Genomic DNA, 20,542 nt, shown 5'->3' with positions numbered 1-20,542 from the left:
ATTTATATTTAAAAACCAAATCAGCTTATCTCTTAGGTATTCGCACGTGCATATACAAACACACACAACGAACATACTTTGGCTTAGAATAGTAGGGATTTCCGCAACTAAATCATAATTATGTGTTATTATATTAACATGACATATATTTGTTGGGTCAACGTAGATACATAACTAATGTGCAGTCAGTCTATACGTGTGTTTAATTAAAGAGGGTTGACCAGAGCGGCATTAATATTGCCCACCACAGGATCAGATATTTTTGCGAGCACCGTATAAATTGATGATTTTATTTATCACCGCAAGAGCTTTGTTTCTCATTTTTCTGCATTGACCGACTCTACTCGTTTTAAGGGACAGACTTTGCTTTCATCAATGATGGAAACTTTCGATATAAGAAACAAACATAATTAGGACTGTCCACTTAAAAACTTCATGGTAGGATTATCTCCCCCCCCACCACCAAAAAAAAAAAAGGCTTCATAATAGGAAAAGAAGGGCTCTCAATGTAAAAATATATTGCCAGCATAAGACTTGCACCAAATTATACTATTCATAAATAATAAGTAGTATAAATAATCTTAAATTATATATATATGTATAATACATAAAAATGATATCAATATAAAATATTAATTTTTTAACTATTTATATATTATGGATAACACTGCTCACCTAAATACAGTTGTACATTTTCTATTTATCATGTACACATAGACACATACGTTGAAAAGATGCAAATGAACTACTCAGACATGATTAATAAGCTGTTAAAAAAGGGAAATACATGCCATCTAAATCTTTAACTATTCTACATTTGCAGTAATTCTTCAAAACAGCTTCCTTCTTCTGGTGGCGTACCCCACATTTGGTAATTTGCTGTTTCCTACAATACCATCCAAAAAGCCACTCTCTCTTTCTTTATATTTCATTTTGTTTTTAGATAATCAATCACTATAATAATTCAAACTATTTTTACATTTAATTTCCTCTCTTGAACAATATTTTTATCCATTTACAAAAATTTTTAAATATTATCTATAAATATTTTATACTTTATTTATTAGGGGCCCTAAAGTTATTAAATTGTCCTCTAACCCTAAAGTTAAACGTATTGCATAATATTGAAGTAGGGGGGGAATGAATTTTTTTTTTTCCCCCAAATACAACAAAAGCCCAAAAGCCTAAAAAGCGAACTCAAACGGTTAAACTCTAATTTCTAAAATGCAAGGGACTTTAAGTCTCTTAACAGATATCATTTTCCATAATCAGTACAACTATTGTGTTCACACTTCACAGAAATTTCAGGAAGAGCAAACTCGTATGGTTGACTGGTCAATTTGACGAAGGTATAATCATCCCCACCACCCCTTCCCAACTGGCACTTTGCAGGGGAACAAAAATTAACAAAAGCAAAATAACTTAATGCGAGTATTATTTTTAATTAAAAATGTATCATTTACGTCTCATAATTACCCTCGTCAGGGTGGAAAAAGAACAGTCCCAATCATATAAATATGACTGGCAAAAGGAGGTTAAGAATGGAAGAGAAAACAAAGTAGGAAGAAGAACCCTATCAACTCCAGAGCTGTCGTACTCAATCTGTGTCTCTCCCAAGGGCAGTGCATTCCAAGTCTTGGCTTCTTGGGCCCATAACCTCTCGAAGATCCAGTCTTGTTCGACATGCGCTCCTCGTATTTCATATCTACTCACTCGCAAATTATATCGAGTTGCTCGTTGTAGAAGGGAGAAGAATCCAAGGAAAAAGTCCACCCAGTCGTTGAAGAAATGGGTGGCGGCAATGGCAAGCGCAGGTGGAGAATTTCCTTCCATCGTTCTTCTTCGTCCTCTGATTCCAAGCTCGACGCAAAGCAACCCCCGAAGGAGTTTCTATGTCCAATTTCTGGGATTTTCATGTCCGACCCTGTTGTTGTCGCTTCGGGTCACACATTCGAACGTGTTGCCGTTCAAGTATGCAGAGATTTGAACTTCTCCCCCAAACTCGAAGACGGGTCGCGGCCCGATTTCTCCACAATCATTCCTAATTTGGCCATAAGAAATACCATCTCTAATTGGTGCAAAAACTCCGGCATGGAACTCCCTCGCGTGCTTGAATATAGTTCTGTCGAGAGGGTTGTACGCGTATCAATGGCGTCCCAGCAGGAATCGCCAGATTTAAGGGTTTCGGAGATGGAATTGTTGAAGGCAGTGGCGGACAACCCGCCGGTGTTTTTCTCCCACGCCGCCACTGAGTTGGGTCCTCGAGTTAACCACTTCGATTCGTGCTCGTCGGAGGAATCGGTAATCATCGTGCCCAGTCCCGGCACGCCCCTGCATCTAACCACTCGTCCAACCTGTTACTCTTCATCGTCGTCTTCTTCCGTAACCGTCGAATCGGAATTTCAAAACCCTAATGGCCCAATTTCCGAAGAAGAGGACAAATTAGTCTCGAAGCTGAGGAGCAGTGAGATTTTCGAGCAGGAAGAAGCCGTTAAATCACTGAGAAGCATCACGAGGAACAGAGAGAACACCCGAATTTCTCTCTGCACTCCCCAATTGCTCTCCGCCCTACGATCTTTGATCGCCTCGAGGTACTCCGTTGTTCAAGTAAACGCCGTCGCTTCGCTGGTCAATCTCTCCCTCGAGAAATCCAACAAGGTGAAGATCGTACGGTTGGGATTCGTCCCCTATCTCATTGACGTCTTGAAGGGGGGATCCGATGAATCGCAGGAACACGCAGCCGGTGCCCTCTTCAGCTTAGCCTTAGACGACGACAACAAAATGGCCATCGGAGTTCTCGGCGCGTTGCAGCCCCTCATGCACGCGCTGAGATCGGAGTCCGAGCGTACCCAACAGGACTCTGCACTCGCGATGTACCACCTGACATTGGTCCAAAGCAATCGGGTCAAGCTCGTAAGGCTCGGGGCAGTTCCGACCCTACTCGCGATGTTGAAATCAGGTAAATTGACGAGCCGGGTGTTGCTAATTCTTTGTAATCTAGCCGTGTGTCCGGAGGGCCAATCGGCGATGCTGGACGGGAATGCAGTAGACTGCTTAGTGAGTTTATTAAAGGAGAAAGAGTTGGACTCGGAATCGACTCGTGAGAACTGTGTTGCTGCGTTGTATGCGCTTGGCCATGGAAGCTTGAGGTTCAGGGCAGTGGCGAAGGAGGCAAGGGTTATGGAGGTGTTGAAGGAGATTGAAGAGAGTGGTACAGAGAGAGCCAGGGAGAAAGCGAAGAGGATAGTGCAGATGATGCGGGCAGGAGGAGAAGACGGCGAAGATGGAAACGGGTCGAATTTTGATTTGGACTCGGGCGGGTTGAACCGGAATCGGTTCCGGGGGAGAAATATCAACGTTGCGAACTCAACTGCATTTTAGATATGATGATTCTGCTGGGTATAGTTCTGATTCCGTCCTGTTGGTGGTGAACAGTTGAATTTGTTGGTTTAAGCATTGGAAAGTTGTAATTATTGGTGAAATGTATGATGGGTTGTGAGGAGGAAGATAATATATCTGAGATGGTGTAAATTGATTTGTTGATTTAGCTTGTAATTAGAATTAGAATTTGTGAGCGTACATGAGTAGAAGACATATTGGTAGACAACACCAAAAATTGGTCGTTTGTGAATGTGTTGTTTTATCATGGAGGTCATTCATGTGGCCTTTCTTCTTATCTCAGTTTGGACGCAAAACCATTCAAGAATCTATGGCCTATTGGTATCCAATTCATGATACTTGATTCAAATGAAGCAGAGATTCCAAAGGTTCAACAGAGGAGACAGCACCGAGAGAAGATTAAAACGTGGCCAGATAAGGAATTAGAAAGGACACGTTAGGAAACCAATCTGATACGCCAAATCAGGAAATGAAATTGTAACCATGTCCGGCTAGAGTGCTGGCCTGAGACTGAGCATTTACAATTTGTGAGTTTGACTGTTGGCAATTGACAAAACAGTACTGTCATATAGTAGTCAAATTATAATCGTCTTTTCAAACTATGTGCATGGCTTCTTGAGTCAAAAAAGGGGCCGTGGATGAGAACGGAATGATGGACAGTGTTTTTCTTGGATATCCTTCCGATATTGGGGATGTTTATTTGATTTAAATTTTATTCGCTTGCATTTTGTTGAGAAGTGAAGTTTGATCAGTGTGAGATACGTTAAAATGCTGGATTTTCCCGGAAAGGCAATGAATTAGCTGATCTTCTCGCAAACCGAAGCTTTGAAGTTCGTTCTTTTTTCTTTCTATCTTTTTTTTTCTTTGGTTTTTTCCGGCCGACAGCTTTGAGCTTCTTCTGATCTGAGTATTCATAATCTGGGATGTTCTCTCAATTCATTTGTTAGTCTGTTAATTATATGATGAGATAGACGTAACTCTTACAAGCAGTTTTTGCTTGTTGCTTGGACTCTTTTCCCTCTTTTCATAAACTTTTCCTTTTATATCTTAAACGTATGCGCGTAATATTATAATGGTTAAAGTATATATTTAACTTTTTAATTTTATATAATATTTCATTTTAATTTTTTAATTTTATAAAGTGCTGTTTTAATTCTTTAATCCTAAAATTATTAATTTTATTTCAATAAATTTTTAAAATAAATTTTTAAATATTGATAAAATATTTTTAAATATTAACATAATAAATTTAATTTTTTTAAAATAATAATTATTAATATAAAAAATAATTTAAAATTAATAAGGTTAAAATTAAAGAATTAAAAAATATTTTATAAAATTAAAGGATTAAATTTAACTCTTATATTAAGTTAAAAAATACTTTAAATTATTATAATAGCTAAAATTTTAAATATTTAATGTATCAGAGCTTAAAAGTTAAAACTGAAATGGAATCAGAAATCACTCTCACTCGAAACCTATGTCTCACCATTAATACAGCGACGTTTGAATCCGAAGAATGGGGAAGATTCGCAAAAGAAAACAGCCTGAGAATGATCTACAGTCGAAGTTAAATTCTTCCTTCGAGACTCGACCAAAATCCACCAGAGCCAAGAATGGCGCCTTTGAAAACCTGAAAGATCCATACCCAAGTCACGCTCGACCCACCCCCGAAGATTGCCGAGCCGTCCGAGACACTTTATTGGCCCTGCACGGTTTTCCTCAAGAGTTCGCCAAGTATCGCAGAAAATCAACGGACGATGCCGTGAAATTGGCACAGGACGCCACTGAGTTGCCTGCCCTAGAAGAGAGTGTTCTGGACGGTTTGGTTCGGACGGTGCTCTCGCAGAATACTACGGAGACAAATTCCCAAAGGGCTTTTGCTTCCCTCAAATCTGCCTTTCCTACATGGGAAGATGTATGTTGAACTTCTAACTCTGTCTCCTTCTGGTTCTGTCTATGTATAAAATTGACGTTTTCTAATTACACACTATAAAGACATAAAAAACCCACATCACACATGAAGAATCTTTATACCAGTGCTGGAATTGTTGTCAAATGCCTTCTGTTCTGAGGATGGTAGACAGAACCATGAACTCGTAGCTGAATTCTGTTCCTATCCATTCTTATCAAGGGTTTGCCTTGCGTTATTGATGAGTTACAGCCATATTGAATTCATCGCCTTTCCCCCCTGGGGGGAGGCGGGGAAGGTTATCTCTCATTGTAAATGAGATCACAGCTGACTTTGTAGTATGAGTCTGAACTCCCTCAAGGAAAATCCTCCTCCTTCAGTCCTAGTCCAGGGTATACGGATATGCTGATCCATCAAGTCCCCTGTATCCATAACTGTCCTTTCATCGTTAGTTGCCCTTCTGCCCTTGTCATTCTTGGTCTTCGGCTTTATAGGTGTGATAGGGTGTTACAATTTCCTGAATTTGGAAAGTTTGCTTGTCTTGCATACAAAAACTTTCCTTTATTATTTCATATGCTTTGATTTTAAAGTTTGAGGAATAGAGGATTGATTGAACTCTTGTGGCCGGTGAAGGTTCTTAGTGCTGGCGTCAAGGATGTAGAGGATGCCATTCGATATGGTGGTTTGGCTCCAACTAAGGCTGCTTGTATTAAGAATGTATTAAGTTGCTTGCTTGAGAGAAGAGGAAAATTATGCTTGGAGTATTTGCGAGACTTGTCTCTTGATGAAATCAAGTCTGAGCTATCTCTTTTCAAAGGAATTGGTCCCAAGACAGTAATCTTCTCTACTCATCTTTTTCATTGGCTTTATTGCTATGAGTGCGGTTTTTTTTTTAAGTGAAATACTGTTTTAATTGCTTTTGTAATGTAACCTTCAACTTCAAGGACCTTGTGGTTTTCTATTTTGCAAATCATCAGGCAGTTATTTGCTGTTCTTGTGAAGCTGTCTCTCTATATCTCACCCGATTTTAGTCATTTGAATTTTGTTTCATTGTTTGGATTACATCTGATATAAGGGCATTCTTAGAAATCAGAGTGATCAATCAAAGTCATGATATCTTCTTCTTCTTCTTGTTTTTTTTAATTGGTCAATCCATTGCTGATATTGTACACTGCTTCTTCTTCTTCCTCTTCTTCTTCTTCTTCTTCTTCTTTTTAATTGGTCAATCCATTGCTGATATTGTACACTGCTTCTTCTTCTTCTTTTAAAATAACCTGTCTGCATGCAGAAAATTGTCATGTCACCTTCTGAATTGAAATATTTTACAAAGAATTCTTGATAAAAAATTCTACCTTTGCCTTGAGTCTGCGTCAAAAAGTATCCCAAGATTCCCATTGCATCCACAATATGTTCTTAAATATAGCTGTAAAGTTCTTGCATTGTGGAAAATTGAGTTACTGATAATAAACTGGTAAAAAGTTTTGACTCTGGTATATATAAAGTTTGAGTGAAACAATTTTCTGCACACAAGCTGTTCTCAAAATTATAAGTTGATCTCCACAAGAACAGAGGTGGCAATGGTGAGGTCAGATTTCTTGTTCAACTTAGTTATGAAGTTTTGCTTCTGTCTTGTAGAACCTGAGATTGTCCTAGAAAGAGCACTGCGGAGGTGCATACATGATTTGTTTCTAAAATATCTAATGCATGAAATTAAAGGCAAAAAGATTGGGATATGATCATATGGATAATTAATCCAATCGGTTTTCCAATTTCCAGCTAATCCTAGGGCTTTGAGTATGAAATTCCCCTGGGAGTTTGACCCCAAGTAGCAACTTGAGGGAGAAAGAAAAGCAGAAAAATACTGAAGTAAGGCTGAGGCTCAATCCCACATTTGTTTACTGGTCCACTTGGTATCCCTTTTGAAGAGGCATTCTATTTCTATTGCACACAAAATGACATGCAATTTTTATTGCATCCCTGTCATCATTTGTGCACAGAGGGCCATGAGAATTAAGATTCAGTTTTGAGTATACTATGCTTGTATCTCCTTCTCCTAGTGGTAAGAGATCCTTTTAAACGGTTGAATTGATGACAGGTAGCTTGTGTCTTGATGTTCAATCTTCAGCGAGATGATTTTCCTGTGGACACACACGTAAGTCTGATTTCGTCTTCCTATTATCAGTATTGAAAAGAAGGGTTCAATTTCTTTGTTCTTTTTCACCGCAAATTCCATCTATATAATGCAAGCGTAAAGCGTGAATATGTATTTATTTACACAGATATTTGAGATTTCAAAAACCATTGGGTGGGTACCAGCTGTTGCGGACAGAAACAAGACGTATCTTCATCTAAACCGCCGGATCCCAAATGAACTCATGTTTGACTTGAACTGTCTTCTGTATACACATGGTAAGCTCTGTAGTAAATGTACCAGTAAGAGAGGCAACCAACCTAAAAAGGCAAGTAGTGATAACTCTTGTCCTCTGCTGAAATAATGTGAGGGGTCGGTTTGAATTCTGAACTCTGCAGACTAACAATTTTGATTCTTCAGTCCCGCTTTTTTTTTTTTTTTTTATGGGATTAGGTCTTCTGTTCATAATTCATATGCAACCTTAGAATGGTGCAAGTTAACTTTGACTCTGATGTCCTAGGAGTAATGCTTCATTTGAGATGTTTGCTTGGTATCAAGATATCCAACATGATTGAATGCACGCGTTGTAATTTGGTGATGTAGTTTTGTTGAAAGATAAATCATCATCCAAAGTTCCATGAACTAATTCTTTTATAGGGGGATCATATCTACAGGTTGTCTTGTCAACAATATCGGTAATGGAATATTACTATAACACCATCTGGTCATGACAGTGGATTTGTGCGGAGATGTGTTGTAGATTACAGATTTTATTTTTTGAACTCTGTTTACAAATGATGACTATTAAGTATGACAGAAACACTTAGGACGCAATGTTAATGACAGTCATGTAGATCAATGAAAAGGAGTGTAATTACTTGAGTGGAAAAAAAGATTGAAATTTTATAAACAGAAAATAAAATGCTGTATAAAGGATTTTATTGATTAAAATTAAACTTACTTGAGAGTTAATCTGTTACTTATTAGGTTGATGTAAAAGTCAATTTGTGTTTTAAAATTTAAATGACTGAGATGATAATTTAAAAAAACGCAAGATTTCAACCCCACTTCAAGTTTATTATGATAATATGATAATAAACTTGAAGAATTAAAAATTTCATTATTGTTAAAATTAATTATAAATTTTCAACCCCATTTTTCACTTGATATTTGTGTAAATTATAGGTTATGCTGATGTCACTTTTGCAGTTAGCTGCAAGCCATCTTCCACCATACGCAACACAGCACCAACACCTCAGCGGACTCATTTCTCTCGCCGACATTCATTCTACTTTTCTTTACGTGAATTTTGTTTCCAGACTCAAGACAACGCAGCTCATTTCTCTTCGAAGGAAGGGCTTTGTTTTTTCATTATTCATTTATTCTGTTCTATATTCTCAATCTTTTCAAATAATTCTTTATCTTTAAAGCAAAAAAAAAAAAAACTACTATCTATAAATGAAATATTAAATGTTGCCAAAAATGAACAATTAAATAATCGATTTGAAATAATTAGTTAATTTTCGGAAAAAATCAACATGCAAATTAATGTCTCATGTATAATCCTTATCCTATAATTTGTTATCCTTTTTTGTCTTAGCATTTATTGTTTTATTAATGTAAGAGTTAAATGGTTTCTCATTCATATCCTTCTACAACTCCACTCATAATAAAAAATAGTGGTGTTTTCCCCCCAGAAATACTGCTGGTTGGAAGAAATTAGAAATGCCTGCTAACTGAAAGCGCTGGTGTAAATTTTCAGATAATAATTGTTTTAATGTAGAATATTGTTATTTTCCTTCTTAACTTTGTTGCTGTAGTTCAACTTCAAATAAAAAAAAAAAAAAAGCAATGAACATCAGGCGTTTAGAAAGTATTGGAATGTAATTTCAATTGATTAGCTTGTGCGTTTGATTTAGAAGTTGCAAAACTGGTATTAGACTGAACTAATGCTTGTAACTCGAAGTTATCAAGGGAAAAATCACTTATTTTAATGTGATTTATATTTAAATATTTTTTAAAAAGTTGGTTCAAAAATTGTAACTTATTTGGTTGATAAAATTTAAAAGCAAGCTTAGATGTATAGTGATGATAAAATGCATGAATTTTATAATATATATTTTTGTTTCTAATTGTTTTCTTCTTGAGAAAAAATATTGAATTTTATATTGCAATTTAAAGAGTCAATATATATAATTAAGTATTATTTGTAAATTATAAAAATTGAATAACTTAATAAATATTAAATTATGAACGGTTAAGATTAATTTTAAATTACAAAACGTTATATTTTAAAAAGCTAAAATAAATTGAGAGGATAAGGGAGTAAATTTGACAAAATTTGAAATCCATGAAATGCCCAATCTAATTTTTTCACAAACCCTTTGGAGGCTTTATTTAAGAGTAAAAATAAGTAATTTTTATACAATTAAATTTAAAAGTTTGATCTCTTAATTAGGTTTGGTTCAGGCAAAATAACTCGAGTTACTTTGCATTTTAATTACATGTAAAGATGTAAAGTTTAAAGATAATTAATTAACTTTTTTTGTTTTGGAAGTATGATTTAATTAAAAATATTTTTTATTTTTTATTTGTGGGAGGAATTTACATCAAGAATCGTTAATTAATATTTTTTAATTTTAACCCTAGCAAATTATTAAAAGAAAATGTAATTCTAATTTAATATTTCTACGTGGCTCCTTAAATGATATGTTTCTTTATCTCTTTAATAGGAGTAAGGTTGAAATATAATTTTTTTTAAATTTCAAAACAGATTTAATGAATCAACTATCCTTTCTTGATTTTGGTGAGGTGGTTATTCAGATTTAATTATTCTACAACTTCATTCATGTTCAAGAATAGTAGTGTTCCCCCACCCCCCAAGACTTGTAATTTCATTTTTTGCTCTAAATTAGAAATGTATTAAAAAATCTTTAGCATGTCTAATAAGACAATTTCATTGTTTGAAGTTAATTTTATGATATATTCAAAAAAAAAAAAAAATCGAGCAATGCGCGGGATTTTTTCCCCCAATTTTCTGTAAAATATTCTCTATATTCAAAACTTTTTTATTTTTACTGGTGATCTTTAATATATAATTTACACTTCCCAACGTGTTAATTGAGACGAGCTTAGTCTAACCTAACAATTGATAATCATTAACTTTTGCATTTCTAATTCCATTCTTTTCAATTATTGTTCAACTCTCCTTATTGTTAATTTTTTATTGAATGTAAATTTTGTTCAAACTTTCTATTGTATACGACATTAAATTTCATTCTTTTCAATCGTGCAACTCTATTAATTGTTAATTTTTAATTGAATATAAATTTTGTTCAAATTTTCTAAAAAATATGGGTATAAATATATATTTGAATTAATTGATGTAATTTTATTGAACATCTTCTCGTAACCGATTAGAAAACATTGTTACTATTTTCTTTTAGTATTTTTTTGCCAACATTACGTGAAATATTTCTTGTATCCTAAAATTGAATATATATCAAAATAGATCTTCATTCTATCTAGCAAGACAATTTTCTTTTCATAATCGACTGGAAGACAGTGTTGCCATTTTCTTTCAGTATTTTTTCACCAACATTACATGAAATATTTCTTGTATCTTAAAATTGAATATATATCTAAATAGATCTTCATCCTGTCTAACAAAACAATTTTATTACATAAATTAAAATTTGGAAAATGTTGTTATTTGTATTATTTTTAAAATTTTATTATGTGAAAGCCGTGCAGTTAGATTGAATCTCTTTAGCAATCATGTAAATTAAAGTAGTAAATTATTATGTAGATCAAATTAGCCTTAGTATAATCCACCACGTTGAATGTATCGTTTGCCATAACAAACAACACATAATTTTATGAAATAATATTTTTTTGCCCATTTTTTACAATGTTTTTTAAATTATTGGTATCTCATGTTTTCATATACTTTACAACTCTAATTTAGTTTTATTTTGAATCATGTTTATTTATTTAATGGTGAAAACTTAAAATTTCATTTGAAAAAAAGTTTAAGTATCAAAGAATTTTACAAACAATGAATACAAAAACTGACGATTTTATCAACAAATTTAAAACTCAAATCAATCAATTAATTAAAATTCTCTGATATTTAAACTTGTTTTCAAATGAAGATATCAAGTGTCCACCATTAAATAAATAAATATTATTTAAAATAAGACAAATTAAAATCATAAAGTATGTGAAAGCATGAGATACTAAGTATTTGAAAAATATTGTAAAAAAGGGACAGAAAACATGATTTCACAAAATTATAGGTTGTTCATTACAGCCAATGATACGCTCACCATGGTAGTCCACGCTTAAATTAATTTGGTCTATATAATAGTCAACGTTCTATATATAAACGATTGGAGTAATTTGCTCAAAATTTTTAAGGTCAGGGTCTAGGATGCTACTCTAGTAATAATTTAGGATCTATAACACTAATTAACAAATAAAACATCAGCAAGGGACTGTCATGTCAGCATTTGGTTGGGGCCCATGATGAATAGTACAGTGAACAATAATGGCATTAACGAAAAGATAACAGTGAAGGCTAATTTGTTATAAATTTAAAAGTTTAGGGTTCAGAACATTTTTCATGGAATACTTTAGGGTTTAAAATATTCATTAATCCTATTATAATAACTACAAGTATAAGAAATCTCTAACTTTCATCTCTATAATTTATTTGTCTGAATTTTTCCTACATCCAATCTATAGTTCCTTCGTTGTATTGTAATCAGCTTCAATATGGAGGATGCATTATCTGATAAGCATATTAAGTGTGTGTTTAGTTTTCAATTTGTTAAAAATTAGTTTACTAAAAGTTCATTTGATAAAAGTCAGTTTGTGAAAGTTTGTTACTATAATTAAATTTGTGCTTGAATACACTTTTCAAGAGGTCAATTTAAAAAATTAAAAATTATTTTGATTAATGATGATTTATACTTTTGAAATGTACTTTTGAATATGTAATAAATAAAAAAAATATTAATTTATGATGATTTATAATTTTTATTATACAAATATAATATATTAAAAATTTTTAAAAATGTGAAAAAATTAAAATGTATAAATAATGTAAAAAATTTTATTTTGAATAATTTTTATAATAAAAATTGCATGAAACAATGTAAAAAACTAAACAAGTTGGGAAGACATTTATAATAAAATAATGATAAATAATAGAAATTAAATTATTTTTATGATACATTGAACTATAATTATATAAATAATTTAATGTATATTAATATTAAAAATTAATATAATAAATTATTTTTTTAATTGGGTGCTTTCTTTGGGCAGAAAATTGATAAACATATGTCATCAATATCATTTAATAGTGTTTTTTAATGGGCTTTCTTTCTATTGCTATTTATGCATTGTTTAGTTTCTTGTTCATTTTTTCTCTGCATTTCTTGGCTTTGTTTTTGGATGAAGTTCTAGTCCAAAAAAGAATCAAGTAACAAAAATATTGAAAGAACTTTCAAAAAGCTACCTAAGGTTGAGTTAAAGAAATAAATTTTTAAAGTTTTTCAAATGTATTTTTTAAATGAACTTTTTTTAAAAAAACCAAATAACTTTAACATTCATCAATTTTCAAAATTCTTTTTTTGATATGAAATATAAAAAAACCAAACGGACTGTAAATATCACCATAAACCTGGCATTTTCATGATACATATGACATTTGAGATTTACCTATAGTACACTATAAACATGAAATTGAAATAATAAATATAATTAGATTGAATATCTTACAAATATCAAAGAAAAAGCATAATTCACATTTTTTGCATTATTTTTTTAAATAAATCTTAATGTTCTTGTGTTTATTTAACAAAGGAACATTAATATTTTTTTTACAAATATTCTAAATGCTGACGAGATATTTTACTCAATTGTCTCATGTAAAATCCATGTAACATACAGGACTTAGTCTAGTTTTAATTAAAAGACAGCAAATAAATGAGTTGGAGCCAACTTGAAAAAATCTATAAAATCATATACTCTTTTTATTTAAAAGTGTAAGGTATTTTTAATTTTTTGATGTGTAATTATTATTATTTTTTAAAAGTGCTCCTATTGTTAATAACTTTATTTTAGTATAGAATATTTAATAGAGGTAAATATAAAAAAATAAAATTAATTTAAAAATAAATAACTACTTTATTAAAAAATAAAATTTAATCAAAAATGTTTTGAATTGCCTCCTTCGCAACATGCCCAGTGGATATTCAAACCCTTTCAGGAGACATGCTTTTCATCATACCTTCAATGGGATTATTTTCTATAAGAAAATATATATGACCAATATAAAAAATCTTATCGCAACGGTTGTGTAATTGTGTTTGACAAAGATAAGTACGACCTTTTCTTTTGTTTATCTAAAGAAAACCTTCGATTTTTTTTTTAAAAATTGTTTTCAGGAATCAAGATAAGAATTCGTTTTGGATTTTCGTTTGCTTATTTACTTTCCCTCGTTGGGTCTGAGGTTTACTCAATGCTGAAAGCATTCTCCAGATCGTACTCCCTCCGGGTTCGCCGCCATGTCAAAGTCCGCTTCTTCCTCGTCTTGAAACCTTGTCTGCTCGTAACTCTCTTGCATCTATTTTGATCGAAATTGCTATGGTTTGTCGTAATTATTTGAGTTGGGCTGTACTATGCCTTTTGGTGCTTTCACTCCTCTCTGACTCGTCCTCTGAGCCACAATCTCGTTGGGCCACCAAGAAAAAACGCATGAGAGAGAAAGCTCGCGAGATGTATGCCAATGATCCGCAAATCGCCTTATTTTAAATTATTATTTTGATTGGATAGTTGTTCATCATATGTCACCCCGTTGAAATGATTGGTTCCATCTTCACCAATCTCTAGCTCTCGCGGTCACTCGACGAGATGCTTTCGATGGTGTATATGTGTAAGCTTACAGTCCGGAAATTGTGATTTGATTAAGTTGTCTTTTGTTACTTCATTGCCTGTTGAAATAGTGTATCCGAGCTGAGGAGGAAGATCATATAGGTAGAAGTGTATAGTGGGAGTATTTTGTATGCCAATGAAATATGGGAGAAGTGATGATGTATAAAATATTTAACTGTCAATCTTTTGTTTCTCTGAATATGGTGAAAAAAAAAAAGAAAAGAAAAAAACTCTGAACGGAACCTTCTGGGATATAATCTTTCACCTTAGACTCATAGTAGTTGGTTGATTGTTTTAGTGAAGATAGCCTAAGCAACGAAGCAGAATGATGCTTTTGGCCACAAGGGATTTTCATTGTTTAGTGTAGTGCAATTGTAATTTGTGTTTTATGCTGATTTGGTATCTTTCCCCCTTGATTTACTTGTTCAATTTCACTTTTTATATTAACTTTTGTTAGGGAAATAAAAACTTGATAGAACTGCATGTCCTTTAATATTTGTGTTCATGGGGTTTTCACGGCAAATTATTAACTTTCCCTGATTTTCTTCTGTACCCTTGCATTTAGGTTTTACCATGCGTATGACAACTACATGACTCATGCATTCCCGGTTGGTTGCTTCTGTTCATTGCTACTCCTATTATTTACTGATATACACCTACTTGACAATATCTATTCGTTGTATTCATGCAGCATGATGAGCTAAAGCCTCTAACCAAAACATTCACGAACTCCCTTAGTGAGCTAGGAAATTTGAAGGTGAGTTACATGTTAATTATGAAAATCAAAGGAAATTTTTTTTTAAAAGTTAATTACAATTTACAATTGCAGCTTGAACACTTGTCTCAAGACTACAATGGATCAGCCCTGACGCTTATTGAATCATTGTCTAGGTATATGGGTATGGTGATGAATTTTTAGGTTGTTAAAATTTTGTAATCATAGTTATCTCTTCTGTGAGTTTTTTCCCTGTGCATCCTCTCAGACTGGAAGCTGTAAATTGATTCTAATTGCCCTTTCTTCTTTAGCCTGGTTATTATGGGCAACAACACTGAATTCAAGAGGGCAGTGCTCTGGCTTTCTGAAAACCTAACATTTGATGTTGATGCACGAATAAATCTTTTTGAGGTAAATCTTAGAATTGGTTGATTAATTTTTATTCAGTAGTTTTGAAAAGCTTGGTGGTTTTAATTGTTTCTTTTTAAATGACATCCAGATGCCAATGTTTATTAGTAACACTTGATATTTGAAGCCTGATAATGTTATTGTTCCATCACTTGATCATTACCATGCAGTGCAACATTAGAGTTCTTGGAGGACTTGTCTCTGCTCATCTTCTTGCATCTGATTCTGCAAATAATTTGTTTCAAGCAGCCTACAAAAATCAGCTGCTAGTACTGGCTGAAGATTTAGGGAACCGCTTTCTACCAGCATTTAATACACCCACGGGATTGCCATATGCATGGATCAACTTAAAGGTATTTTCTGAACATGCTAAAGTTTTGCATTCTCCAAATTTATAATCAGATGTGATATCATGTTTACCCTATAGTTTCATTTAATTTGTTTCCGAGCATTTTGACTGTTTAAAGATAGGAAATACTTCTCTAAACCCTAATAGTCAGATGTCTTGTAACTGCATTACGAAAGAAGCATCATTGCAGAGGATTGAACTAATATCCAAAACTCAGAAAAGTGCGAAGAAAATGTAGAGTTTTTGTTCAAAAAGAGTGAGGAGTAATTCTCCTTCTCTGAAGTGAACTTTTTTTTTTTTCCCGAAATAAAAAAGCTATCAGTTTACAGTTCTATGCTACTTAAGTCTCTAGTTATTAGGCACATGATATAGTGTTTTTTTTTTTTTAAAGTAAGGGCTATAATGCATCTAACCAACTGCTATATAAAGTTTTAGGAGAATTAATTTGAATATGCTTGGAGATTTTATATGCTTTGATCTACAGTGTTTTTTTTTTTAATGTGTCATAAACATCTCTCAAAATCTCTACTTTCTCTTGTCTTGGTCATTATGATTCCCCAATTATTTAAAGAAAATAATGGTAAGATTCCTATTAATGAGGTTTGAATTCTCCTGAAAGCTAAAAGTTCCTCTTTCAAACAAAAGGCTGTACTGTTGTTAATAGCTTCATATGTTACTACATTCATTTGAACAAACTGTCTTCAAGTCTTGAGGCATATAAATTATAGTCTATTTCTTTATCTTTTTTTCTTTGGGCCTTCTGTTGTTTCCCTTTTGGAAAGATATATGACTATACCATTGCCAAATTCTGTGAACAGTACGGAGTAATGGAGAATGAGACTACAGAAACAAGCACTTCAGGGTGTGGTGAGAGGTCTAGTTTAGTGTTTCAAGGTTAGAATATAGTAGAATGATAGTTTTATTTGTAGCTAATTCCAATTTTCCTTCTACGTGCAGGTTCTTTAATTCTTGAAATGGGTGCTTTATCAAAATTGACTGGTGATCCCATATATGAATCAGTGGCTTTACGAGCTATACGCAAGCTATGGAGCATGCGGAGTTCATTAAATTTATTTGGAACTACTCTTGATGTGGAAACTGGGGAATGGATAGAGTTTTCATCGGGAATTGGAGCAGGTAGGCTCACCCTGAATTGGCACGTCCTTTATCTGTTAGTTCATGGGATTTTCCAATACAGCAGCTGCATGCTATTGTCCATATTTGGGAAATAGTGAACTGTCTGCTGCCGTTGACAAATAATGTTGATTCGTATTATTAGTGATGTCTTAACCATTAAGCTGATGCGCAGACCTTGATGTTTTTGACGTTGGATAATTTTTCAAATATTCTAGGGGTTGATTCATTCTACGAGTATCTTCTTAAAGCCCATATCCTTTTTGGGAAGGAAGACTTCTGGAGAATGTTTCACTCTGCTTATGTTGCTGTTCAGAAATATTTCAGACATGGTCCTTGGTACCACACTAACTGTATAAATGCCTATCAGATATGCTTATCGGGTGCTTTAGAATTGATAGCCCATAGGTAGAATTTGAGATTGAGTATATTTGCTTCCTTTGCAACAGTCATTGATTTGAGCTTGATATTCTAATGCAGGTACCATGAAGCGGATATGAGGACAGGAAGAGCAACTTATTGGCAACTTACAAGCCTTCAAGCTTTTTGGCCTGGACTACAGGCATGTGTTTGAGTATTGATAGATAACTACTGAACTTTCAAGTTGACAGAGACACGTCTGTCTTACTTTTTCTGTGACTTATGGAAACTAGGTTCTTATTGGGGATATTACAGCTGCTAATTCAACGCATCGCGAGTTCTACCATGTGTGGGAGAAATTTGGAGTGCTTCCGGAGAGGTATATTCTGCTTTTGATGAGTTACTTTGCAACTGATATCTATTTTTGTATAGCAGTCATCGCATTTTGTTATTGCATCACTTTTACAAATTTTCACATCGAACTGTAAATCAATTTCAAGGTATTTACTGGATCATCAGATGCTGCATCCTACTGAAAAATATTATCCATTGCGCCCTGAATTTGCAGAGTCAACATTCTATTTATATCAAGCAACTAAAGGTCTGATCATTCTTTCGTCTTTGAGTTCAGTGTTTTTGTAAACATTTATTTTTGGGCTGATGAACCAATGTTATTTGGTATTCGATCTTGACAGAACATGGAAAGTACGAATAGTATAGTCCTTCAACAAGAATCATGATGGTTTATCCATCTCCTTACTTCACATTAACCATTGGTAAATTTCAGATCCGTGGTATATTGAAGTGGGGGAATCAATAATTAATTCCCTCAACACGTACACCAAAGTTGAAGGAGGGTTTGCAAGCATCAGGGATGTGAAAACAATGGAGCTGGAAGATCATCAACATAGTTTTTTCCTTGCTGAAACGTGAGATTTTATTGTTTTCTGTTTCAACCATGCAATATTTATTTACTAAAGCCGAGAAGAAATTGAAAATGGACTTTCTTCCTCATATAATTGCTAAGATTATAACTTTTCGTGATTTGGCAGGTGCAAATATTTATATCTTCTATTTGATGATTCATTTTTAAAAGATGGCAATTACATATTTACCACTGAAGGCCATCCCCTTCCAGTTCCAAGTGTTTGGCAAGAAAGGCTCCCGGAAACCTACGTTCCTACAAATTGGACTTACATGAAGGTACCCGAACAATTTCCAGAAGTGATTTCTGTTGTTCGTCTAAAAGGAATCATCTTTCTAATGTCTATAAACTTGGATTGCTTGACATGGCAATGCATCAGCAGTCTTAGATATTTTGTTCCCATGCAAGCTTCCTTTTCATATTGCATTTGATATTGACCAAACTATAACAATAAATTCTCAGAAATTAGTACAATCTAAACTGTTGGCAAACCCTGGAAATGGAAAGGTATATGTTTATGGATTTGCATCGTAATTTTTTTGCTTGTACAAAGGGCGATGCTAATGCGTGTGAGTTTCTCTGTGTTTGCAGAGTGAACAAGCATACAAAATAAGTGCAATGTCAATGCAAGTATGTCCCGCAGTGACTCTAAGCTCAGGGAAACATGTTGAGAGTGGATGCCATGTACCTGACGCTCGCAGTGACCACAGGTGTTTCGCTGATGAAGATTGTGGAGTTGATTCCACTTCATGTAGAAGAAGATCTTGCAGTATGGCTGGTTATTGTGGGTTATGGCTCTCCATTTGATTCATCATGATTTTTTATTTCACACATTCTTTCACCCACTTAATATGTCGAAATCCCATGATGATTTAGAAATTAGAATCCAGGAAGTTCTCATATTTATTGATTAACAATATCTAGTTTTGTATAATGAGAATAAACTGATAGGCATAATTATCGCATTCTCTTCTTTTTTTCATCTCTTCCTTGAATTATCAATACAAAAAGAAGCTTTATTTCACTAAATGAGATCGGTTGCATGGATTGTATAATGTCGTCGTATTCTATTATCAGTCAATATTTTAAAAATATTATTAATTAAGCAGTCTTATTTAATAATTTTCATAAGTGTTTTCTTTAATTTTTCTCCACTCTTTATAGGGTTCAAGATTATTAGTTCTATTTTTTTCACCAGTATCTCAATTTTTTTGTATATGTTCAAATTATTTTAAATAATTTTTTATCATTTTTCCTTATAGATGCTACATTCATTTTTTTTAAAAAAAATATTCATTTCAGATTTAATCTTTTCATGTATGTTGGCACTTTCATATCTATTTTTATATCTGTTATTCAACTTTATGCTTGTGTTGTTCTTTTAAACTTTAATATTCACTACTATATAATATATAGATTTTATAGTAATTTAATAAAATTTTTTTTAAATTTATTAGGTACATTTCGATAACAAGTAGCTCTCTTAATTTTTTTTCCTAATTAAACTACCTATGTTGTATCGCATATGCAACATTCCTTTTAATTTTCTAACCATATTGAATAATGACTTTTAAATATTTAAATTTTTTTTTACTTGAGGTGTAATCTAATCTCTAATTTCACTTTCAAAGTATTACTAATTGACTTTTTATTAAAGTGATAATACAAATATTTCATCTTACTCTTTATCAGGTGAAAATTTTTTGACTTTAAGGTTTTCCTCTATAATTTTAGTTTGTAATTAATTTTTCTCTTGTTTTCATAGTAAGAACTATATTGTCTACAAAGTTTTTATAAGAAAGTCATTTATTTCACTGCTAGACGTTTTGATACTGGCCGTTGTTTACTCATACATATTTTATATAACTTTAATATAGACAACTCATACTCTTTTTTTTTTTTTGTTCAAGGTATTTCTCTCATGTGTAAATCTTTACCTTTATTTTGATATTTTTTTATTAATCCTCTTAATAGATAAATCACTCCTGTAGTTACCTTACTCAACATAAAGTCAATATGTTCTTACTCCAATGTTAACCTATACTTAATCATTATTTCTACAATTTCATTATATGACTTATAAGATTAATCCTTTTATAATTTGCACAATTTTGAATAACCCATTTATTTTTGTAAATAGAAATTAAAATGCTTCTTCTCCATTTGTCAAGCATTTTCTTGAATTGTAAAATTTCATTAAATAACTTAATTACTCATCACATCCTTTTTCACTTAAACATTTTCACACTTTAAAAAAGTTACAATCA

The 20,542-nt window shown here is 32.9% G+C and overlaps 3 protein-coding genes across 7 annotated transcripts; all 3 read left to right on the top strand.

Annotated features, from left to right (window-relative positions):
* The first annotated feature begins 1,541 nt into the window (after positions 1-1,541).
* On the top strand, positions 1,542-4,074 carry LOC129309855 (U-box domain-containing protein 38-like). Its single transcript, XM_054951603.1, has one exon. It carries the CDS (start codon positions 1,789-1,791, stop codon positions 3,379-3,381), a length of 1,593 nt encoding a protein of 530 aa, XP_054807578.1. The 5' UTR covers positions 1,542-1,788; the 3' UTR covers positions 3,382-4,074.
* A 788-nt stretch (positions 4,075-4,862) lies between these two features.
* On the top strand, positions 4,863-8,162 carry LOC129307685 (putative DNA glycosylase At3g47830). The gene is made up of 4 exons (XM_054948543.1): positions 4,863-5,317; positions 5,945-6,145; positions 7,407-7,463; positions 7,591-8,162. The coding sequence occupies exons 1-4, from the start codon at positions 4,919-4,921 to the stop codon at positions 7,804-7,806; spliced, it is 873 nt and encodes a 290-aa protein (XP_054804518.1). The 5' UTR covers positions 4,863-4,918; the 3' UTR covers positions 7,807-8,162.
* Positions 8,163-13,831: 5,669 nt separating this feature from the next.
* LOC129309603 (alpha-mannosidase I MNS5) lies at positions 13,832-19,304 on the top strand. 5 transcript variants are annotated; one of them, XM_054951232.1, is made up of 15 exons: positions 13,832-14,230; positions 14,950-14,992; positions 15,076-15,141; positions 15,214-15,275; positions 15,411-15,510; positions 15,678-15,860; positions 16,675-16,723; positions 16,814-16,993; positions 17,209-17,398; positions 17,471-17,552; positions 17,644-17,729; positions 17,851-17,951; positions 18,138-18,279; positions 18,403-18,553; positions 18,867-19,304. In XM_054951232.1, exons 1-15 carry the CDS (start codon positions 14,097-14,099, stop codon positions 19,080-19,082), a joined length of 1,785 nt encoding a protein of 594 aa, XP_054807207.1. In that variant the 5' UTR covers positions 13,832-14,096; the 3' UTR covers positions 19,083-19,304. The 5 variants fall into 5 exon arrangements, with proteins under 5 accessions (XP_054807207.1, XP_054807208.1, XP_054807209.1 ...); XM_054951233.1 differs by having other exon boundaries at positions 13,834-14,230; positions 17,209-17,329; XM_054951234.1 differs by having other exon boundaries at positions 14,088-14,385.
* The last annotated feature ends 1,238 nt before the right edge of the window (positions 19,305-20,542 follow it).

Source organism: Prosopis cineraria, unplaced genomic scaffold (genome assembly GCF_029017545.1).
Source record: "Prosopis cineraria cultivar Desert tree isolate PC_DT_omini unplaced genomic scaffold, ASM2901754v1 PC4, whole genome shotgun sequence".
Taxonomy (NCBI): Eukaryota; Viridiplantae; Streptophyta; class Magnoliopsida; order Fabales; family Fabaceae; genus Prosopis; species Prosopis cineraria.
The sequence above is the reverse complement of the archived record's forward strand: the minus strand, read 5'-3'. Positions and strand labels throughout refer to the sequence as shown.